A 23,263-nucleotide genomic window follows, 5' to 3' on the forward strand; every position below is an offset into this window, starting at 1 on the left:
ATTAACAACCATCAAATAGAGGGAACAAAAATCTAAAGAAAAACCCAAAGAGATGTTATATGATGTTACCAAATGTGTTTGCGCTTGTAAATTTTACAATAAAACATTTTGAGTTTGATTTGAATTGATTTCACTAAAACGTCAAGCTAGTAGTTGCTGGTGGGAAGAAATCGAATCTGCTTTACCCATTGTTAAAGTTTAGTCAAGTGAAGGTGACAAAAGAAAACTCAAATAATGTTTTAGTATTTTGGCGTCATTTCTGCTCAACAATAAATCTTCTGCCATCTTGGTTTGTTCTTTATTTTATTTTGGCTTGGTATGAGTTGCATAAGAAGTTAAATGACTTTAAAATGACAAGTCAAAACAGCTTTAAGCTAACACTTTTGTAAGGTCGTATAGAATTAACGCTAGCTCATATGGAGCACGCTCATTTCTGCCTTTACTCGCGGTTTTGTTGCGTAATTTTAACAGCTAAACAAGCGTGTAGCTTCACTTACATCCGGGAATCCAGTTCCAGATGTTCCCCAGCTGCTGCACACCTGAAGTCGATGAGTCATTAGCAGGTTTCAGCTGAACCTGATGACAGGTGTGGGTGGTCAGCTCATCTGGAACAGGTGTGTTGGAGCATTCCGACGTATAGAGGGGTGGACGCCGCATGAATCGTACGGCAATGTCGGCGCCATATTGTGAGGGGCATTTTTTGTAAACGCTAAAAAAAAAAAAAAAGCTGCATAAACCAGTTTGGTCCCAAGGATTGTGGGCCCACAATGATAATCATTGTAATCACCTAAATTAATTTACTGTACTTTACATGTCCTCACCTTCCTAATGGCAAAAATAAAATAACGGTTTTTGCTTATATTGTATTAATAATATTAATAATAATAATAATAATAATAATAATAATAATAATAATAATAATAATAATAATAATAATAATAATAATAATACATGTATTTATTTATTTAAATTCAAAAGTCACTTTTGGCAGGAAAAAAAGACTTGTGACGACACTGAAGCATGATGAAACCGTGGTACCGTTAATTTAGCAATAAAACACCCTCGGTTAATAAATGTTTTGATTTTCTTCCGTGGCAGGTGTGTGTGTGTGTTTGGTGCACCACTCGATACAACGGCCCCTCGCTCTACCTCCTCACGTGCTCGCTTATTGGATGTCATAGAGGTGTGCGAGGAGCACCAAAATATGGCGCTATCATGTTCAGCCAATAGCCGCTCGGTTTGTAACAGGTTTCTGCTTGCCGTCACGACGGCAACGGGGACGCGCGTCCGAGACGGGGAAAGGGATTGAGAGGCGTCGGGGTCGCGCTCACCGTGTTTGGCTGGCAGGTGCCTGCTTTCACCAGGTTCAGCATCATGGGGGATCCTGGACCCCGAGACGAGATGGACCCTCATCGAGCGACCACAGCACAGGGACCGTGCAGGCGGTTCATACCGGGGCAGAGGAGAGCTGTCATGTGTCAGTAAGTGAGCCGCAGAGAAGGCGGTGTTTTCTGGGAGTCAATCAGAGCTGGAGTCACTGCTTGGTAGGTTAACGAAGAGAGACGGACGTGAGGAAACTGGGAAGTCGGCCTAACTTAAATAAATACCGCATTGAACTGAGCGGAAACAATGAATAAATTGGTGATTACGAGCCGGCCCGGTCAGCCTGGGCGAATCGGAACAGGCTGGGCTCGTCCAGTGTGAAGTCGGCTCCCATCTGTTGACTTCTCCGCCGGGCGGCGATGTCCGCTTTCTGCCTGGATTTGCAGAGATCTGCCGTGGTTTCAGCACCACTAGAGCTGGACAGCGACTGCATGGAGCCGCCGGCCAGCCCCGGCGCTCAGGAGCCCGGCGGCTTTCAGGGCCACCCGCCGCCGCGGCGCGCCGGCTCCGGAGGCCTCGGCACGGCCTTGGAGGAGGAACTGGCCATGATCACCGGGGAGCGGGGAGTCGACGAGGAGCTGGCGGAGCTGGAGGCGCCAGCGGTGGGGCACAGCGCAGACATGCTGTTGCTCTTCCGACAAAAAGAGAAGGACTTGGTTTTAGCAGCTAAACTGGGCAAAGCGCTGCTGGAGAGAAACCAAGACCTGACCAAGCAATACGAGAAGATGCACAAAGATCTGTGTGAGAAGTTGGAGGTAAACAAGAATCCCCGCTGTAGAAGTTGTGATAATCTGAAATATCAAAGTTTTCCTGTCAAGTTTGGTCACTTAAACCGATTTAAAGACAGTCATGTTTTGACTGAATTGGTTTTAGATGGATAAAGTTGTAATCGATGGCGACAAATGCACACTAAAACTATGTACGAATGTTTATCTCAGATGTGATTTTTACAGTGGGGGCTGGAATTTAGTTTATCTTGTTTTCAAAATGCTTTACATGAGCTAAGCGACAGGCTGAGAAAATCACCCACAGACAGAGACTAATCCTGTTTATGTCCTGGGCCTGTAGTATCTGCCGGGCATCTGTTCAGCCTTTTGATCCATTCTCATCCTTCTGCATGAGCTCAGAGGGGAAAAAGCTGCCATAAAAGCCCCACATTGGTTGAAGCTGTTGTTTTTACTCTTCACTTCCTTGTTTCTCACCATTTTTCCTCGTTTGATATTTTCATGTTAATTTTTTAGTACTTTCTCAGTTCTACACTAAAAGTAATCTATCCTGTGGGTAAATCAACACTATCACTCTCAAACATCTGAGTTTAACCTGAGTTTCCTGAACTTCTCTACCACTTTGTTGTAATAATAACTCTATCTAGGAAAGAAAACTGAACTGTTTATGAAACATAATAGTGTGAGTGAAGCCGTAGTCCCATTCTGGGGTGACTGTGGCTCTGTGGGTAGAGTTGTTTTTGTAGATGGAAGGTTATGGGTTCAATTCCAGCTTCCATCGTTGTATGTTGATATGCCCCTGGGCAAGGCATCTAACCCAAAGTACTGATCTGCATATCGGTGTATCAATGCGAAAGCTTTACTGAGCCATTTTCAGTGGATGAATATGGCTGTAGCGTAAAGCGCTTTGAGTGGTCAAAATGACTGGGAAGGGGCTATACAAGTTCAGTCCATTTACCATTCTTATTTACTTTAGATGTATGCTTACATGACATGCAGAACATAACCTCTGTCACACTCCTGTCCCCCTCCTCTACACCCAGCACCTGGAGCAGGAGAAGCACGAGTTGCGGCGGCGCTTTGAAAGTCGAGAGGGTGAGTGGGAGGGCCGCGTGGCCGAGCTGGAGACGGACGTCCAGCACCTGCAGGGCGAGCTGGAGCGCCACCAGGTCCAGCTCAGGGAGGCGGACAGGGACAAGACCAAGGCCATCAGCGAACTATCTGAACAGAACCATAGGCTGCTGGAGCAACTCAGTAGGGTGAGGAGGAGTGAGTCAGGGTGTGTGTGTGTGTGTGTGGGGGGGGGTCCATCCTCATGCTTCAGAGGTCACAGCTTTAGGCCACCTGGGCAAATCTACAAGGAAGATTTAATTAGCTAGGGCTTTGTGTTGTGGGTCACATGGCCTTCCATCCGGTCACGGCACACTTCTAGGGAAGCACTATGGTGTGTGTGGATGTTTGTATGTATTCTGAAAACATACAGAATACAATTTGGCATTATGTGGACATCTTGCTGGTTCACACAATGAACAAAGAATGTGTGGGTTTGTGGTTAGGTTTAGGGGTTAAGGAGTGAATTGAGTTTAGGGTTGGGTTTAAACTCGAGGTGGTTAGGGAAAGTGTCTGGGTTAAGCATTAATGCAGTTACTAAAATGATTGGGCGTCAATCCAAAGTCTTAATATGGGTAGAAATACAAATGTGAGTGTGTGTTGTGCGTGCGTGCGTGTGTGTGTGTGTGTGTGGCCTTGTATTTGATACAGTGTACGGACCATCTAAACACTACATTGTTTCTTATGGGGCCTAACATCAGGGCCTCGTATGAAGAGGTGCTGTTTTAAGCGGTAACGGTTAGGTTTAAGAATAAGGTATGAATTGAGTTTAAGTTGGGTTTAGGGTTAGGCATGTACTGGTAATGGGTAGATTTAGGGTATGGGTTAGTGTTAGGCTATAGTAATGAATGAAATTAATGCAAAGTCTTTTTGAAGGTAGATATACTTACTATGTGTGTATGTCTGCATGTGTATGTGTGTTTCCTTGGGGCCAATCTGTTGAGTTTCTGTCTGCTTGGCTGGAATAGCACAGGCTGCTCAGCCAAATGAGTTTTCAGTCTCCTCCTCCCCCTCATGGTGGACCTACCCCTGTTCTGCTGATCTCTCTCACTTAATCTGAATTATGCCAGGTCCTAAATATAAAAGCGGGGCTTTCAGGTCTCACACTGAATAATTTACGCCGATTGAACTGTGCGCTTATGCAATAGCCCTCTGCTTATTGACAGGTGATTTGAGTGCAGTTATTTGTCACTGGCTGGGATGGAATGAAGAGATTCGGAGACAGATGAATGGAGAAATTAATGGGAACAAAGCTTGAGCCGTTTTGGGCCAGACGTCGAAGCTTTATCGTTGCTGGAGAAGGTTCACAGACTGCAGGGTAAGCTGAGGCCGGCTGCGAGGGAAAGATTGATGGACCTGAGAGTGCTAATGTTTGTAGCTGCTCTTATTTAAGCCGCTCTAAGAAGCTCAGAGAAACTTCTCAATCTGCTCAGCCGAAACACTTCCTTCAGTCAGGATGGCCACTTGCTAATACACTGCCTGGCCAAAAAGAAAAGTCGCCACCAAAAAATGGTCACACTCTCTAATATTTTGTTGGACCGCCTTTAGCTTTGATTACAGCCCGCATTCGCTGTGGCATTGTTTCAATAAGCTTCTGCAGTGTCACAAGATTTATTTCCATCCAGTGTTGCATTAATCTTTCACCAAGATCTTGTATTGATGATGGGAGAGTCTGACCACTGCGCAAAGCCTTCTCCAGCACATCCCAAAGATTCTCAATGGGGTTAAGGTCTGGACTCTGTGGTGGCCAATCCATGTGTGAAAAAGATGTCTCATGCTCCCTGAACCACTCTTTCACAATGTGAGCCCCATGAATCCTGGCATTGTCATCTTGGAATATGCCCATTCCATTTGGGAAGACAAAATCCATTGATGGAATAACCTGGTCATTTATCAGCTATTTACCAGAGAGTCAGAGAATATGTGTGGAGGGAGCTCTATAAGACAGACAGGCTGCACAATGATGCTTAATAATTCGTCTCTCACACATCCAGCTGGTGTCAAAGGGCGTGATAGAAGGTGATGAGAATATTTTGCTTTGTGTTCAACCAAAGAGATCATTTTTCACTGATAAGCAACTTGGAATAAGTGATGGCAGCTCATGATTTAGGAAAAACTTACAAACGAGTAATAATTATCATTTTTGGAGCGTATTATATTAAACGGATCATATTAGCTTAGCATAAAGATCTTGAAATGTGATGTGTCAATCATGATTGGCCTTGTTTGGAACTGTGATGTTTATCTGTTCATTGAATCCTGAAGAGCAAATATTCAGTATAATGAGTCAAAGTGGTTTTGTTTATAGCAACCTCATCAGAAACTACTAGTTACCGTTGGTTACACTGTCTCTGTTGGTTTACGGAGAGACAGGTTTTTAAAGGGGCCCAATTTAATTTTCTGTCATGGAGCTTCCTGGCGGCGTCCTTGCATGTTAGCAACAGGTGAAAGTATTAGAGGCTTGTTGCTCCAACTCCTGAATAAAGATTTAAATTTCACTCTTTATTTAATGGAAACACCACTTTTGCAAAATTGTATGGGTTTTTTTTTTTTACATTAACAGAATGTAGACGAAGTTTTGCGCACATTTGTAACTGAAACATAGCTACAGACATTTAGCTGCGTTTACCTCTCATAATTAAGGAAATGTACCTCTCATAATTACAGCACTGATAGCCGTTGCTATCAGTGCTGTAATTAATATCACAGTGATCTGCTTGGTCCCTTAGGAGCAGGAATGCTGCTCAGATTGCCTGTGAAATTCAGACACTCTGCATAAACATTAAAAGCAGTAAAGGCTCAGATTCATTTCTACCCAGACGTCTGTTTTGTAGTTTAGCACCGAGAACCAGGGCGATGGAAAAAGTGCCTCCGGAGCTCAATACAGAGGTGCTTTGATAACCTTGTCAGCTGTGATTCCTCTGATAAAATGTGTGTGTCTGCGTGTGTGTATGTGTGTGTGTGTGTATGGTTCTCTTGGGAGAAGCAGTAATATGCTGTGAGGCACCTGCAGCTCTGTGTGGAACAAAGACGCCATGAGGAGGAGGCTTAACCCCTGGTCTGCCGGTGTCCGATTTATCAGCACCTGTCCACGCCCCCCCCCAAACAAACCCACTCCCGACCGGTTGCCATAACATCGTCACCTCATAAGACTCTGCTCTTCCTTTTTCTTGTCAGCTGTGGATCGCTGCAAAAGCAAAAACACTTAACATAATTAAATGTTTAATCTAGCTGAAAGCCGTTTTTTGGAATGTGGAAAGGTTTTCCCGGGGAGTGTTGTGATTGGTGGGGCGACGGCGGCACCTTCTGTGGTCTCTGCAAGTCCTCAAAATTGGTGCCGGCTAATTGAATGCATCGATTCGGATGGCATGATTCAGTGAGCCGGGGAGGCCAAGGGAAACCTGCAGGGTAGTAGAGAAAATAAGGTCGGGGCCGCTGCTCCTGCTTTCATTTTTTTTTCTGTTTTTTGTTCTCTTTTCCCTTTCTGTCCAGATTCATTACTAAGCAACGGGCTGTGACTAAGTAATACTAACTCAGACTGAGTGTGTAACATGTTACACACTCAGTCTGAATGCAGGGAGTGCTAGACCAGCCTGAGGCGACCTAGGAGATGTGAAGCCACCGGAGACTTCCTGCTACTCTCATCTGCCCTTCCTCTCTCTCATAGTTGACTCTTTGATCAGAATAAGATTGTTCCACTTCACATGATCCTCTAGATTTTCTTGTTAACCCCGATTGGTGTTCTTAGTAAAAATCCTAGAGAACTGAGCAGGATGTGAACTTCCTGCCTAGTGTCCTCAAACGGCTTCTGTTTTACAGCAATGTCTTTTGCAATAAAACAAAACAAAAAAAAACCCCATCATTGATAGAAAAACAAATCTGTTTTCAGTGGAAATAAATGGAACTAAGGATAAAATGAAATTATAAAAGGTAGGAAAAAAATCTGACCAATCTTACCAAGCAGCAGTTTAACACGATCTATACTGGCTCCTTTGTCGTTCATCCTCTGCTTTCTGTAGCCGCATTTCCATCACAAATGTGCGGCAAACTTTGGCAATATTTCGGCTCATGTCGAAAAAAACAATTTCACAATTGTGGTGTTTCCGTTAGAAAACAAATACACTTAAAATCACATGTGAATAAGTTTGTTTGTGTTACAAGTCGCTAAAAAACGTACCATCTACCACTTCCTGTCGTCTTCTCCCTCTTTCCTGCATCCAGTACATGTGACTCGTGTGATGCGGAGAAAAGTGTTTAGATTGCAGTTTTGCGAAATACACCAATTTTGATTACGGCCGAAAAACCACCTCATCCTAACTCAAGAGCTTTTGATCAAAAAACGTGCGGTCATGTGTAGCGTTAGTTTGATTCTACAGTGTTTTGCTTGACCAGGAGTTAAATGTTGACTCATCTTGCCAGATCACCGTCTTTCATGAGCGAGTGTTTATCGTATTACCATTTAGCCAGATAAATTTCCTATTAGAATTTTCATTTATCATTGAGTAATAATAGATAAATTATGATCAATTACAATCAATGCTGTTTAAAAGAAAGTTGTCCGGATTCTCTCCACTGTTTGTTCGAGGAGAATATAAATACCAACAAAATATGACTAACTGCAGTTACTGTCTGCAGCATAGTGATATAAATCACACTTCATGTGACTGATTTCCTAAAGATGTGTGCCGAAAAGGAGTATGTTTTGAAAGAGCAGTATTTGTGTCTGTGAGGCTACAATTGCTGTTATTATTATTGTAATCACTATAGTACCACAAAATGTTGTGAGAAAACTTAAGTTTTTTGTGTCCTCTTCAAGCTAACTGCTAACAGGAAGTCATAACTTTCCTACAGCTATGACCTTCCTCTCGCCACTGAGTGTGGAGAGCTGATAACCTTTACAGATTCTCCCAGCTGAGTTGTGAATCTGAGTTGTGAATCTGTGTAGCTTCTACGATGTTCCCATGGGCCCTCTGGCTATTTCTCTGAGTAATGTTCTACTTGCTTTATCGTTTTTTGTTGATGGGTTGAACAGAGCCCTGTAAGATGCTCAAAGTTTGGAGTATTACGTTCTAACCTAAACTGGCATTAGGCTTCACAACTGTCTCTTTTTTGTCCTTGATGACGTTTGTTCTCTAAGAAACCCCTGAGACCTTTCTAGAACAACTGTATTTATATAAATTACACCCAGAGGGACTGTTTGCTAGCTGGGCGCTTCCCCAATGTGGTTGGTTGCACTGAATTTTCATTTAGAAGCTGAATACAAATTCATATGATACTTTTCAGATTTCTACATATACAAAGAATTGAAACGCCGTGTAACATTTTCCTTTCACGTTGTTCAGTATTCTGTGTTGGATTATTCCATAAAGTCACATGCCTGAGATGCAGTTGTAATGTTGCACAATGTGGAATCCTTCGAGCAGTGATTTGCAACACACTTTATATTCTCAACTAAATGTCAGATTGGGAAACTTAAAGGGGCAGTATTATGAAAATTACCATGTTATAATGTTACTGCCTCATCAAAAACATACCTGGCGTGTTGCCTTGATTCTTTCATGCATGTTGAAGTAATCCTTTAATCGCCCATGGAAACCATTCAGGGGTGCATAAACACCTGGGTGGACGAAGCTCCTATTCAGAGCTGCAGTTTCCAAAGCTTCCCAGATCAGATGTCCCCGCTTGACCCCCCATTCAGTTCCTTCAGACTAGCCAGCAGCAATTAGGAAACTGCTGGTGGAACTGTGCATCATCTGGGCTCATTATAGGAGCTGATTCTCAGTGCAACGCTGGTAAAAAATTAATAGAGGAACCATGTTGTGATGACTTCCTGAAGGCGGAGTTTCAGGAAGAGCAGGAGCTTCTTAAAGATACAGAGACCCAATTTGAAGGCATTAAGCTACAAAGTCAATTTTATTTTATATTTTATGTATATAGCATTTTTATAACAAGGTATAAATGATATCACTAGGCCTGACACGATACACAATTGTTCAATTAATTGAATGATAAATGAAAATGATCTACCTTATTTTAATTTATCAGCTTTATCGTTTCTTCCTGTCTTTTTTCCCTTTGAAAAATTAATACATATCACGTTGGATGAAAAAAGGCTCAACTCCGGCGCTCTCCACTGACCTCTCCCTCTGCACTTCCTTAGCATAAGAGAGGAGTGAATTATTGAATCGGGTAGTTGGATGTGCCCATCTTCTCTCTCTAAATCTAATTATTATTGAAGGCCAATATATTATACAGACTTCATAATTTGTACTCTTTTGGTTGAATGTAGTTTTCATTTCCACTTTGGTTTTATGTTGTGCTTTGCTTTTATTCAAGTGCATTTTTTTTTGTTAACAGAGACTGAGAGTCCATTTTATTTTTGTTTTTGGCTGTTTTGTTCCAGATCCAATGTTAAGCGTTCCTTTGAAAATAAAGTGTATTTATTTTTGGCAAGACGTGCTTGCATTATGTCATTACCATTACATCAGTTTAAAAAGGATCTTCAAACAATATTATCGTTTATCGCAATAATTTTTGAGACAATTAATCGCTCAGCAAAATTTGTCATCATGACAGGCCTAGATATCACAGCTGGTAAAGTGAATTCATCTAAAGAAGAAAAAAAGAGTATTTTTTGAAAAAAAAAAAGTATTGCGATTAATGAGCTCATTTATAACAGTAACCTAGGACAGAACAAATGACAGGAAATCACATTGGTACTTGCTGTTTGATTAAATCGATGCCTTACTTTTAACATCTAAATGTTTCAGTGTGTGTGTGTGTGTGTGTGTGTGTGTGTGTGTGTGTGTGTGTGTGTGTGTGTGTACGTGTGCTGGTCTCTGTGTCAGGACAGCCAATCTCATTGAACCTAATCAGATCAGAGTGAAGCAGCAGGAAGGGGGCTTTTCTGTAATTACATCACCCCAGAGGCTCTGAGGAGGCTGGACATGCACCGACCTCAGCTTCAGCATCCTCACGTTTTATGGCTTTGCTCCGTTTTACTGGACCGCCTGAGTTAAGTGCTGACAGCAGCCTCCAGGGGCTCATCATTGCTTATTTGTTGCTACAGTGAAAAAGTAATTTCAATTCCTGCTTACTTAGTAGAGTTTAACACACTGCATGCGACTGAGCCCGGGAATCAAATGGACATAAGAGTTGCTTGACATAAACAATCCAAAATTTTACAAAATGACAAAAAGCAAAAACTTGAAAAATAATAAAAACATCCCACCAGTTTAGAGCTGCCTTTGATTCATATTTACAGAAACATGAATCAATATGTTTGATGTATATTTGCTTGATTTTAATTGGTTACTGGGTTATGTTGTTATGGTGTGAAGCACTTTGAACTGTTTTGTTTTTAAAATGTAGTACACAAATAAACTTGGCTTAAAGCTGCAGTAAGTAATTTTTATAGAAAACAAACCTTTTTACATATTTGTTCAAACTGTCATATTGTGACAGTGTGTTATGAAATAGATATGTGAAATGATCAATCTTCTCCACCTCCTGCCTGAGCTGCTATTGTCTGAAGAAACGCACCGCTCCCGACCAAAATCAACCAATAAGAGCGAGGAGGAGGGGCTTAGCGCTGTCAATCAATATCATGTACTCGCTATTAAATGTCCTAATGGCAGAGAGACAACTCACTGTTACAGGAAAACCGTTTATCTACCGTCACCGTTGGCCAAGCTAATTTCCCTTAGCATACACAACAGGCTCTTCTAGCTGTACAATAACAACGATGGGCAGCACCAACAAGACTGTGATTGACAGCACTAAGACACGCCTCCTGAATTTGACTGGTTCTTTATACTTAGCACTAGCACAAAGCAGAGCAACTACAGTTTCCCACAGATTATCTGTCTCATAAACTGTCATGGCATATTGGCAGTTTCAACAAATATGTAAAAAAATATTTTATAAAAGTTACGTACTGCACCTTTAAAAGTAGAGCCATAAGCAGAGAAACAAGTACTGAAATGCGGACATTTCTAGAAATGTGAGATCATCCAAATAGATTAAAAAAAAAAGAAGGAAATTTAGTGTTGCAGTGCCTGACATCAGAGCGGTCACCTCTTGTATCGAAGCTATTAGTCCTCATCTGGACTAATCAATTTTTTATGTAAAATTGATTTTTATTTTGCTTTACGTCATGTTGTAATGTTTTTCCTTCATCAAGAACATCTGGGGTTGGATTCCTTAAGACCTTTGCTGCATGTTTTCCCATTTTCTGTGTCTGATTAATGTGAGTAAAGGTCACTAGCGCCACGCCAAGTGCATCCAGGAAAACTGCGAATACCTCGACTCCAGACGTGACCCTGAATGTGGCACAATCTCACTTTATATCATCTTGTGTTGGAGTCCCAGTGACACAATGTTTCCTTCCACGTTAAACTCCAGCAGGATTTTTTCTCTGCTCCTTCCACAGCCTGCTGTCAGAGGGCATCTGTCCAGGTTTCAGAGCAGAGTGTCTGCATCCCGTCGGTGCAAAGCGTTGCTCTCAGGACGGCTGTTGTCGGGTCGACCTGTTGCCGCCTGCAGCAGTTAGAACGACAGGTCCAAACCGGATTGGGACCGTCTGATTGTGACTCCTGAAAACGCCAGAAACAACCTGACCTGAGCCTCGCCAATACCACTTCTCTCTGGTTGCTATGACAACCAGAGTGACATGCAAATTTTGGTGTTGCCATGGGAATGCGCTTTCCTGAATGGCACCGAGAGACAGAGTGTTCGGATGCGAGGGTGCGTCACCTCGGACCCCCTGACGCATGAGTCGGGTCCGGCGGCCTCGGAGGGGAACCGACACTCTGATGACGTCAGAGACGGGAGAGTTTTGGATTCCTTCCTTCCCCAAATGTTTTTTTCATTCTTGTTTGGCCTCTTTCACTGATAATCTGGAATCTGAGGAATTTAGCCGCAGATTTGGCGACTGCACGCGCGCGAGTCCGAGGTCAGCCTCGTAGTCTTCCAGTGTGATCTCTAAATCGGTCTGTTTACTGGGCCAGTGGGTCAGATGCCGCGTTACCACGGTGACCTGATCGGTCGCCGCTACTGCGCCCTGCCAGCTGCACGGCATCGTTTAAAGTGCACATCTGTCCCTCTGAATGCAGAGCGGATTAAAGGCGTGAGCTCATGACAGTGATTTAGACACAGATTGTAACTCTGTCCAGTCTCTAACTGGGTTCTCACATCTGGACCTCAGTCAGATTTTTTTGCAGGCTTGTGACTGGACTTGATGTAGTCTGGAACCAAACCTTTTTCTTTTTATTGTAAAATTGACTTTTATTTTGCTTTACATCATGTTATAATGCTTTTCCCTCATCAAGAACATACCTATGTTGACTTAATTCTTTCATACATGTCTGAGAAATCCTTTAATCTCCATGGCAACCATTCAGCTGGTTGGACCTTCAACGATAAAGCTCCTGCAGTTTCCAAGCTTTCCGCCTCACAGAGCAACCTTGCCCCCTCAGCTTCTTCAGACTAGCCAGAGCAATTAGGAATCCGCCACTGTAGAACTGCTGAGCTCATTATAGGAGCTGCTTTAAAGGAGCCATGTTGTGACGACGTCCTCAAGGTGAAGTTTCTGAAAGAGCAGGAGTTTTTAAAGAGACAGAGGCCCAATTTCAAGGCATTAAATTATGAAGTCAAATTTGTTTTCAGTCATATTTGATATTTGTAGGAGTTTTTAATAACAACTGAAAGTGAAAGTTACTTGATTGTGCCATAAAACGGCACACTGCGCTCATCTGCCAGATAGATTCAGCATAAGCAGAGCCTGTCATGTGAAACACTCGCGCGCAATATTTATTAAGACAAACAGGCAAAAATTAGAGAAAGTAATGAGCCAATGTATTTAATTGGTGCAATTAGTTACTGAACCACACATCCAGTAAATTGACTGACGCTGTAGTAAAAATGAGGGAAAGATATCAGGAATGAAGCTCATCAAAAAGAGCAATGAAATACAAACTCAGGTTGGAAAATAGAATCATAACTCAAATAACAAAAATTATAAACCATTAATCAAAATAAATTTACTAATCATGTAGGTCAAGGAAAAAGCGGGCATAAAAGCAGAAAATGTTTTCCTTTGTTCCTTCTTTTTTGGTTTATTTGCGTCCATGTGGTGACAGCAGACTGACCTTCTTTCTGCAGTGACTTCTAAGGGATCAACGATCACAGCTTGACCTTTTGGTCCTGCCCTTTACACTCTAAACCTACTCCAGATTTCTTGAATAATTTAGGATTTATTTACACAACACAGTGAACTACCCCGTTTTAATTTAAAGATGCTAGTATTCGTCAGTGCTAACAATGTACACGAACAATAAAAACAAAGCTGGGTGGTGAAGTATGGATTTGTGCTGCAGGAATTTGCAAAATGGAAACCTTTAAAAAAAAACGATTAAAAAAAAGGCTAATTCTGCTTTGTGTGTTTATGGATCGATGACATCACAAGAGGGTGAAGAAGTTAGCCTGCATTAGTAAACAATGACCCAGACATATTCTGCACGTTCAGAAATTTAACTGGTTTGAATAGGTTTCTATTATGATTGAAATGTTCCATTTGATTTGTTTTAGTGCGCAATCGCCTCTTGTTAAAATTCATAAATGTAAGTTTATTAAATACTTTTTTCAGTGCAGTGTGCATTAAGTCTGAACTCCAAAGGGAAGCTCCAATAGTTTCCAAGCTTTCTGACCTTCAGAGCACCCTTACCCACTCAGCTCCTTCAGACTAGCCAGCAGCAATTAGCAATCCACCACTGTGGAACTGCGCATTGGCTAAGCTCATTATAGGAGCTACTTCTCAGTGAAACGCTGGTAAAAACATTCTTACAGGGTTAATAGAGGAGCCATGTTGTGATGACTTCCTGAAGGCGGACAGTCAGAAAGAAGAAGAGTTTTTTTTAAAGAGACAGATGCCCAATTTCAAGGTGTTAAATTAGAAAGTAACATTTTCTTTAAGTGATATTTGATATACAAAGTATGTTCATAACCACTTACTGAAGGTATCATGGTTACTAGATTGTGCTAAAAAAAATGCTACTATGTGCCTGTGAAATACATAACGCTTCCCCTTTAAATTTTTCATCTATTTAGGAAAATACAGTTGCCATGGCAGTTATGACAACGCCAGCAGTCTCTTCCTTCATGCCTATGTGGCCCCGATCCCACCTGGCCGGTGAGCTGTGATGACGCAGGGATTTAGCAGTGATTGCTTTTCTGTTAGATGCTTCAATAAAGACCGTGACCCATGATGCCGTCAGGTGGTCCAGCTATCAAATGCACCACTTTCTGGGACAAACTGTGACGATCACCGGAACAAATCTACATAACATAAATGTGTTATTTAGCAGTGAACTGAGTGTCTGCCATGTCTCGTCTTTCTGTCCTCATGCAGGCTGCAGACGTGGAGAGGCAGCTGTCCACTCAGGTCCATTCATTACGGGACGACTTCAGGGAGAAGAGTGTGTCTACAAGGCAGCACATGACACGCCTGGAGACGCTGCAGGCCGAGGTCAGCCGCACTCTGCAGCTTTCACCCACACGTTTCACTCGCAAATGTTATGATTGGAAACTTGGAGCATGTGATGCTTGAAGAAGTTCTTGTGCATAAAAGCAGAGATGGTGGAGATTTTCTGGATAATTTTTGGTCACAGATTTTTAGCCGATACTGATTTCTCTTCAATAATAATAGTAACAATAATAGTAAAAAACAGAATATTTTTTTGCACTTTCTGCATTAAAATTGTAACTGCTTTATTTGTGGTGAAGTAAAACATTGATTCCTCTGAAAGAGACGAATCTGACAACTGTCCAGAATCCTGCGATTTATGACATGCTGGGATTAACTTGTTCACGTTCACATTTCTGTTTCTAATAACAGCAGTGTGTAACTTAACATTGGAATGAAGCCGACCCCAGGCGAGGCGGAGGGTGGATAGATTGATGGATTAATGGATGAAAAAAGCCAGCAGCTAGTGTCTGACTCCCAGTCGTGATGGCCTGAATCAAAAGCAGATGTGATTCTGTTGGATACATCATCTTGGCCTTTGTCTGACTTCATTTTAAACACCCCAATGATACAGCTAACAGTCTTCTTCACTCAGTACCAGCTTCCACATGAAGAGTGTTGTTTTACTAGTGGCCAGTTGGCGATTAAGTTTCCTGCCGTTACTGACGGGAAAACTCAGAGTTTAGGCTGCAAAACCTTGAGATTCTGCATTTCTGATGAGCGGTGCTGATTTAAACTCCTTGTAAAACATGATTCAAATAAGTCATTATTTCTAGCATACCATTTGCTAAAGGAACGAAAAAGAGCAACAAAAAAAAAGTTTGGACTGTAGCTGAGGTTTGCTTTAAAGTTTCCAGTCACAATTTAACTCTCAGAGGACGGATGACAAGGATGGGATTATTACTGAAGTGTAATCTCTTCTTCTTTTATCTCAACATTTCTGTCTCTCTCCGTCGCTACGTCCCTCTCCTTTTGTCTCGGCTGGAGCAGCAAGGGCTAGAAGTGAGTGGTTCCGTCAGACTGCATGCTGCATGTGACGTCTGTGTCCCTGTGTTCAGTGTTGCCTCTAACAAGTATCCTGTTTTCAGGGAACATCCTTCATGTTTTTGTCAGGTAGATGGTCGGATGTCACGATAACATACTCAGTTCCATTCGCTGGTGTCTTTTTTTTGTTGTTGTTGGCATCAATCATGGCAAGTGTGTCAAAAGAAGCAGGAGGTGTGGTCATGATATGTGTTGATGAGGACCTCTGCGAGTTCAGCTTTTCTGTTGCAGCGAGAAAACACCCAGACTGCAGAGCCTGCACTATAATTGGGCGAAGAAGCTGCTGCTCTATATTTAGCCGAGATGCTGCAATGTCTGGGTGCTCCCACTTTCCCTGCGAGTTGCCTTCGTGTGACATGTGCCGATGACTAACGGCTTTCCAGTCTGTTTCTCATGCAAACACATATTTTTGAAAAAGGTAAAAACCCAGGATGTGACAGCGTAGAACTTCTAACGGCAGAGAAGCACAACAGATCCGATTTCGAGCGGCCGCCTTGTGAAGTAGGTTACCAGATGTAGGTCAGGGGATAAAAAGGAACAAGATGTGATTTTTGTTTAATGGGGGTGGGAGGGAGCTGTTCGGGCAGATTCAGGGGGGAAAACGGTTGTTATTGTGCAAGGCTTCGGTTGAAGGCCGTTGAACTGGCAGGGTAATGAACAGGCTCATACCAAGCTTTGTGTAGATGCTTAAGGATACCAGAGCATTCCTGAGGACGAGGGTGGCAACCGACACCCACGCTCGTGCTAGGCAACACACATTCTTCAGACCAGTGGGAGTACTTTTTAATCTTGTGCAAGAGCCCAGCTTGCTCCAGAGGTAGAAAAAAAACCCAAAACAAATAAAAACAACCAAATGTAGCCTTTAATCAGCTCCATGACTTGATTTTCTGCAAGCAACCAAGTTTCTCCACTCAGCTCATGGTATTCCGCTGGGTAGCGCCTAACCACCTCCGTGTGACATGTTAGATTAAGATGCTGTCGGAGCGGAAGATGGAGCTGGAGCGCCGGGTGACCGCCATGATCGAGGAGAACGAGCTGCTGCAGAACACCGTGGACGACCTCCGGGAGCGGACGCTGGTGCTCGAGAAGCAGCGCCACGAAAAGGACCTTCAGGTGAATCCAGGCCAAAGGGGCTTTATAGCTATTTAGTTTAATTCAATAGTTGGGACCAAACATTTTGAATGCGACAAGATTTTGTTTGCTTTTCCACAAACTTTTCTGCTCCTGTCTTGTTGGAGCAGAAAACAACTAGACAGGAGCAGAACAGTGCTAGCTGTTTTTGTCAGTTGTGTTTTTGGTGTAGTGAAGTTCGATAGTAACCGTTTCAGTACTTTTTACTGGGAAATAGATCAAGTTCTTGCAAAGAGGCAGTCAGGTTTCAGTGTGACTGAGTTTTTTGAATCCACAATTTAACATTTTTACCTTGTTGATCTCATTCTGTATTGATTTCATCACTGAGCCCTTTCCAACTTAAGGCATTGCCACGCAGCAAAGGTCTCAGGGTGACACGCTACTGGTGTGACACAGACCGGTGGAAACGCTCACCGTTATCTGGGAAGTTCCTTTCCCAGATGTTAAAACAAGCTGTGTAAAATAAGAAAATAATTTAGTTATAGTTTTCGTGGAGGGAAAGGACCTCTGTGCTGCCTGTTTTAATACAAGGCGTGGAGTAAAGGGAGAAAATGAGTACAAGACTTGGAGAGGAAATTGTGGATGAAACAGGGAAGGTTACATCACCACAGAAATTTAAAACAAAACTAAAAAATCTATAATTATCAATCGACTGACATGAAAAGCTTGTCTTGTAATATGTTTTTCAGCCATATTTGTTTGAGTTTGACAGCCCACAGGTGTCAAATTCCAGTCCTCAAGGGCCGCTGTCCTTCAGTTTTTAGATGTGCCACAGGTACAAAACACTGGAATGAAATGGCTCCTCCTTGTGTAGGTCAGTTCTCCAGAGTCTTAATGACCTAAGTATTCTATTCAGGTGGTGCAGCAGAGGCTCATCTAAAAGTTGCAGGACAGTGGGCCTCCAGGACTGGAGTTTGACACCCCTGACTAGCCCTACGTTGGCGGTAACCATAGTTATGCCAATAGCACCTTTCTGCTCTCCTAATTCACACAGAATTACTATCCTCAAGCTAACAACAAGCTAACTGAAATGAAGCTACCAGACTATTTTGCAGCAGAACAGATCATAATTTTGGTCATTATTTTTTATCAACTTTTATTTGCTTTCCAAATATTTCCATTTCACTTCACCTGATCTCTACTCACAGTAATATAGACTCGGGCAGAAGGACACCATTAAGACTTGTAAAGTTTGGGAAACGTTTACATCATAGACACGGTTGTGTAAATCTTTTTTTTTTTTTTTTTTTTTTTTTTTTTTGTACGTCACTGACATTTTTTGTTCAGATGGATGATAGCAACAAAGACTTTAACTGCTCTGTTATGCCTAGTTGCGACAAAGCCAGCTGGAGCTTCAGGAGGCCCAGGTGTCCCACAGACAACTGACGGCTAAGTTGGCCGAGCTGACGGAGGAGCACAGTCTGCAAACCTTCAGCCCCCACCCGTCCAACCTGCTGTGTGAGATAGAGCAGAGCATGGAGCAGGAGGAGCAGGAGCAGGAGAGGGAACAGGTAGCCCCGACTCGTCCGCTCTCCGTGTAGCATTGCTAGCTGAAAGCATCTACGTTAACATCTAAACGCTTCCCGTTATTAGCTGCGTCTACAACTTTGGGAGGCCTATTGCGAAGTTCGCTCGCTCTGTTCCCATCTCCGAGGAAACGATGTCACGGACTCGGCACTCTCCACCGACTCGTCCATGGACGAGTCCTCGGAGACGTCCTCGGTGAAGGATGTGCCTACAGGGAGCCTTCACACCAGCCTGTTAGAGCTGCGGAGGCTAACACAGAATCTGCTGGATGGGAATGAGTCTACGGTAAAGAATCAGAACTCAAATTCTAAATTATTATTATTATTATTATTATTATTATTATTATTATTATTATTTATTTTAAGTTGAGTGAGGTTCTTTTAAGAGGCAGGGGCTAGTAAATATTTTCCCCGCAGTGCATAACTTGTTGTCATTCAGGGTAAAGCTAACTGATAAAACAAACAAATTTGTATGCATTTATTTATTACTGAAAACCTCCAACCAAACCGGATATTTGAGAAGACTGTATTTGTGGGAAAAACGAAGATTTAAGGTCCGGTGCTTTAGTCTGCAACAAATACTTACTGTGGCATGATTCCTAATCAACGCCGTCTTGTGTTTTATTAACTCTATATTCTAATACGCTAGTTAAAAGTAGTTCAATCTAAACCGACATACGTTTTAACTTTGCACTACACTGCCCCCTATGGGTGTGGCATGTTTAAAACAATGCTCAGGGGCGGATTTGTGTGAATCCATGTGCATAGAAACAATGGTGTGTGGAGATACTTATTTTTATGAAGACCCTGCTACATGAGTACAAGTCCTGAGTGGACATGACCAAACACGACTTCTAAGAGTAATAATCTATCCACTTGTCATTTATATTTTCTTAAAAATAGCATATCAAAAATTCTATACTTTTTACATTCCTAGTAACTAATAATATAATTACAGCATTACAGTAAACAGACAGTTCTTATAATACTGATGGACTTTGATCTTTAGCTCCCTCCAGCTTCTCCATCACATTTGAATTACAACTCTGAAACCTTACATTCACTCAGTGGAATCATGTTGGCAACTTGAAGAGATTGAAATCTAAATCTACCAGGGTTTAACAGTAGACGTTAATTGAACTCTTACAGTTTTGTGGTGGTGCAACTCAACTATCAGAGACATTGCTTTGTGTTTATGTTTTCTGTTTTTCTTTAATGCATATCAATCTCAGCTGAAGACACCTACAGTACATCTGGACTTCTCGTAAAAGTCAAAAAACCTAGTTTAGACATTTTCTGATCTTTCGCTTGCACACAAACGCAACCTAATGTTGACCTGGACGTGCAAGCATTTCCCAGATTTATTTTTAGGCTACAAATAGTGCTTTCAGTCTTTCCTGTGCGTACAAAACTATAAATAATCAAGGCTGGTTTAACTAAACTAAACTGACAGCAATTCGCAATATTTTTCTTGAACTCCTTTAAAAAAAAAAGAAGAAGCACTATTGACATCTGAGCTGTGACTGTACACCTCCCCAGGGTGTGTGTTGTGAAGTGGGTTTTTGTTTCCTTCTGGAAGGGTTCACGGCGCAGTGATGAGGAGGCACTAGAGGAGCAGGTGAGGAAGATGGGAGAAGAACTGCAGGAGGTCAGAGAGCTTTATGAAGCAGAGCAGCACAAAACACGCGGCAACGAAGAGGAGCTGCTGCAGATGCACAATCAGGTATTCTGATGCTCAACTTAAAGGGGCAGTGTCAGGCAAAATCAATGCTTTTGAGCTCGGCATCATGTTGTGTTACTCCCTCATCAAAAACATTCCTGTAGTGTCGCATTGATTCTTTTGTGCACGTTTGAGAAATCCTTTCATCTCCGTAGCAACCATTCAGCTGTACAAAACGCTTGGGTGGATCTAACTCCGCCTTCGAGACACAGCTCCTCCTCCTAGCAGAGGTATCCGAGCTGGGTGACTCCCCCACTGGTAAAAAAAAAACCAACAAAAAAAACATTCTTAAAGGGTTAATAGGAGCCATGATGAGTTACTGAAGGCGGAGTTTCAGGAAGAGCGGGACGTTTTAAAGAGGCAGAAGCCCAGTTTAAAGGGATTACATTACAAAGTTTAATTTCTTTTGTCATATTTGGTATATATGGAATTTTCACAACAACTGAAGTTAACATAGTTACTTGATTATGCTATAAAATACCACTGTGTGGCTGGAAAATACACAATACTGCCACTTTAACACTTTCACTCACTGTGTTGGACTTTATTCAGAGTTTTGCGAGGTAGCTCATATGCAGAGGTTTCTTCTAAAGGAATGCCTGTCTAAGGTCCAAGAATAGCAGAGTTGATGGGGAAACTCATGAAGGGTTGTTATGTAGGACATGACTCCAACCTGCCTCCACTCCTCCAGGGCAACCGACTTTCTTCTCTTTGCTCGAAAACAAGTCCTGCAAACATCCGTCTGACGTCAGCTGCACTTTAACTGGGTCAAATAATTATTTCACACATGAGCAGCACTCTCGCTAAACCGTGCCAACCGAGCTGTTTGGAATGCACAAGGCGTTCATCTCTCAACTCCCCTCTATTTCTCCGGTGCGACCTCCAGATGGCGCTGCTCTCCATTGAGATCTGCTCTCTGAGGGAAGAGAACGAGCGAATGAGGGCGATGGCGGACGTCCGAGAACCCAGTGAGCAGCTCCAGAGCGCCATCAGAGACCGAGACGACGCCATCGCCAAGTAGGCTCAATCACAGAACAGCACACCGACACAAACCATACAGATGTAACTAAATGTACTTTAAGAGGTTTATGTTGACTCGTTATAAGCGGGGTGGCCATTGTAAAGTTAGGCAGCAAAAGAAAAACAAAACAGCAGCAATATTTAGGTTTATTTAGCTCTAAATTAACAAACATTTAGCTGCAAACTAAATATTTAGATTGCTGATGCTGAGCTGGAAGGTTCGCCTGTAGCAGTCTGCGTTACAGCTGCTTGAAGAAGCTTCTGACTGAAAGCCCTCTGTTGTTGTATAACAGTCTCATGAAGATGCTCACGGTTAACTGGACGCTCTAGTTAAACTACTTTGTGTTGGTCGATCACATGTCGTCTTGAGACTTGATGTAAAAATGGGTTTTTAATCTTTGCTTTCATATTTTAAATGCATTAAGTAGATATTGCCAGCAATTTCAAACGAAGCTTGTGCTTTTGTTTTTGCAAATGTAAAAATACTGAAGCCTGTCTTCTTACTCAATGTGTGTGTGTGTGTGTGTGTGTGTGTGTGTGTGTGTGTGTGTGTGTGTGTGTGTGTGTGTGTGTGTGTGTGTGTGTGTGTGTGTGTGTGTGTGTGTGTGTGTGTGTGTGGGTGTGTGGGTGTGTGCGTTGCAGGAAGAAAGCTGTGGAAATGGAGCTGGCTAAATGTAAAATAGACATCATGTCTCTGAACAGCCAGCTTCTGGACTCCATCCAGCAGAAACTCAACCTGTCACAGCAGCTGGAGGCTTGGCAGGTGGGTCAGAGAGGACAGGAAGCAAACAAAGGAGCAGCTTTTTTCAAAATTGAAAGTAGAAACTTTGTATATGTAGTGCAACTCAACCTGTTCAGGCAGCTTTTTTAAGTGCATTTATTCACCATTTGAGTGAACTGAGACTAACCTTCCTCATCACGATTCCATTGCTCTAAGTGGTTTCATATTTGTGACTAAAAGCTGCAGTGTGTAACTTCTATCAAAAAGTTGTTTTTTTTCTTACATATTTGGTAAAATCATCATTATGCCGTGACAGTAAAGTATAAGGCAAATAATCTGTGAAAAAGCTCCTCTGCCTTCTCCCAGTGCTACCAGTGACTGGTGCAGTAATACACCGGTCAGAAACAACCAACATACCCTGCCATGAATGCTAATGCTAGTTAGAATAGCAACTGATCACGGCGGATAAACGGTTTTCCTGAAACTGCAAGTCGTTTCTCCGCCGTTAGGACATTTAGCAGTGCATACACTAGCCTGATTGACGGCGCTAAAACCTTCCTCCTGGCATTGATTGGTTGTTTTTTTCTCCCCCCAAAAATATATTCATTCATTTTTGTTTTTAAGAACAAAACAAAACACAAAACAAAAGTGCAGCAGTGCAGTCCAAAGGAGAATCCAAAGAAAGTTTTACATATACGGCTTACATGTTTTCATCATCAGTTCGCCAGCAGCAGTGCTGTGAGGAGGAGGAGCTTGATGTTTCGTCACACCATTGTGGCAGTTTTAACAAATATGTGAAAAACCTATCTTTGTAAAACAGTTACATAGTGTAGCTTTAAATCCGCTAACAGAATCTCTGCCCTAATATTTGCCTGCTGTGTGTGCTGGCGCCCAGTAGGGGGACACCTTACCGTCTCCCTCCCCGCCCTCTCTCCTCTGTAACCGGCAGCTCTCTCCTCTCTTCTCCTCGCCCACAGTTCGCCTCCTCAGGGCTCTTTACTGTTTGGCTCTTGTGGTTTCTGATCTAGTGGCCTTTCTCAACTTCAGTACCGCCCTCTCTCCCCCCGTGGTGTCTCCCCCCCTCCTGCCTTAGAGGTGAGCCCTGAGCCGCTGTCTCACCGCTCTAACCTGACCGTGGCACGCCGAGTCATTTCATGCTGAAGATCTGCTCATTTCAGGCTACTAGAACCATCCAAGCCTTCATCATCCCTGTTCCACCTCCCCTCTCTCTCTCTCCCTACTGCAACACTGTAAGTTTTGTTTGGAGACTGGGCTGGGGTCATCTTAACTGATCCATAGACAATCACAATTTAGTGACCAATGGTTTTATATTGGTGCTGCTTAACATACAAGCTGGCACTG

At 42.6% G+C, this 23,263-nt stretch overlaps 1 protein-coding gene across 3 annotated transcripts in view; it reads left to right on the top strand.

The window, feature by feature from the left end:
* The first annotated feature begins 1,305 nt into the window (after positions 1–1,305).
* The window catches only part of bicdl1 (BICD family like cargo adaptor 1), a 28,242-nt gene continuing 6,284 nt past the window's right edge, over positions 1,306–23,263 (top strand). The window contains exons 1-11 of one of the 3 annotated variants that reach the window (XR_002753502.1): positions 1,306–2,138; positions 3,152–3,367; positions 14,626–14,742; positions 15,730–15,741; positions 16,750–16,896; positions 18,246–18,425; positions 18,508–18,726; positions 20,020–20,163; positions 21,047–21,177; positions 21,823–21,943; positions 22,879–22,996. Coding sequence is in view for 2 of the 3 variants with exons in the window: in XM_023342722.1 (XP_023198490.1) it covers positions 1,743–2,138; positions 3,152–3,367; positions 14,626–14,742; positions 15,730–15,741; positions 16,750–16,896; positions 18,246–18,425; positions 18,508–18,726; positions 20,020–20,163; positions 21,047–21,177; positions 21,823–21,943 (1,683 nt within the window). In the remaining variant the exon portion in view is untranslated. The remainder of the gene's footprint in view (positions 2,139–3,151; positions 3,368–14,625; positions 14,743–15,729; positions 15,742–16,749; positions 16,897–18,245; positions 18,426–18,507; positions 18,727–20,019; positions 20,164–21,046; positions 21,178–21,822; positions 21,944–22,878; positions 22,997–23,263) is intronic. The other 2 variants (XM_023342722.1, XM_023342723.1) reach the window with 2 other exon arrangements.

The sequence above is a fragment of the Xiphophorus maculatus genome, chromosome 11 (genome assembly GCF_002775205.1).
Source record: "Xiphophorus maculatus strain JP 163 A chromosome 11, X_maculatus-5.0-male, whole genome shotgun sequence".
Classification (NCBI taxonomy): Eukaryota; Metazoa; Chordata; class Actinopteri; order Cyprinodontiformes; family Poeciliidae; genus Xiphophorus; species Xiphophorus maculatus.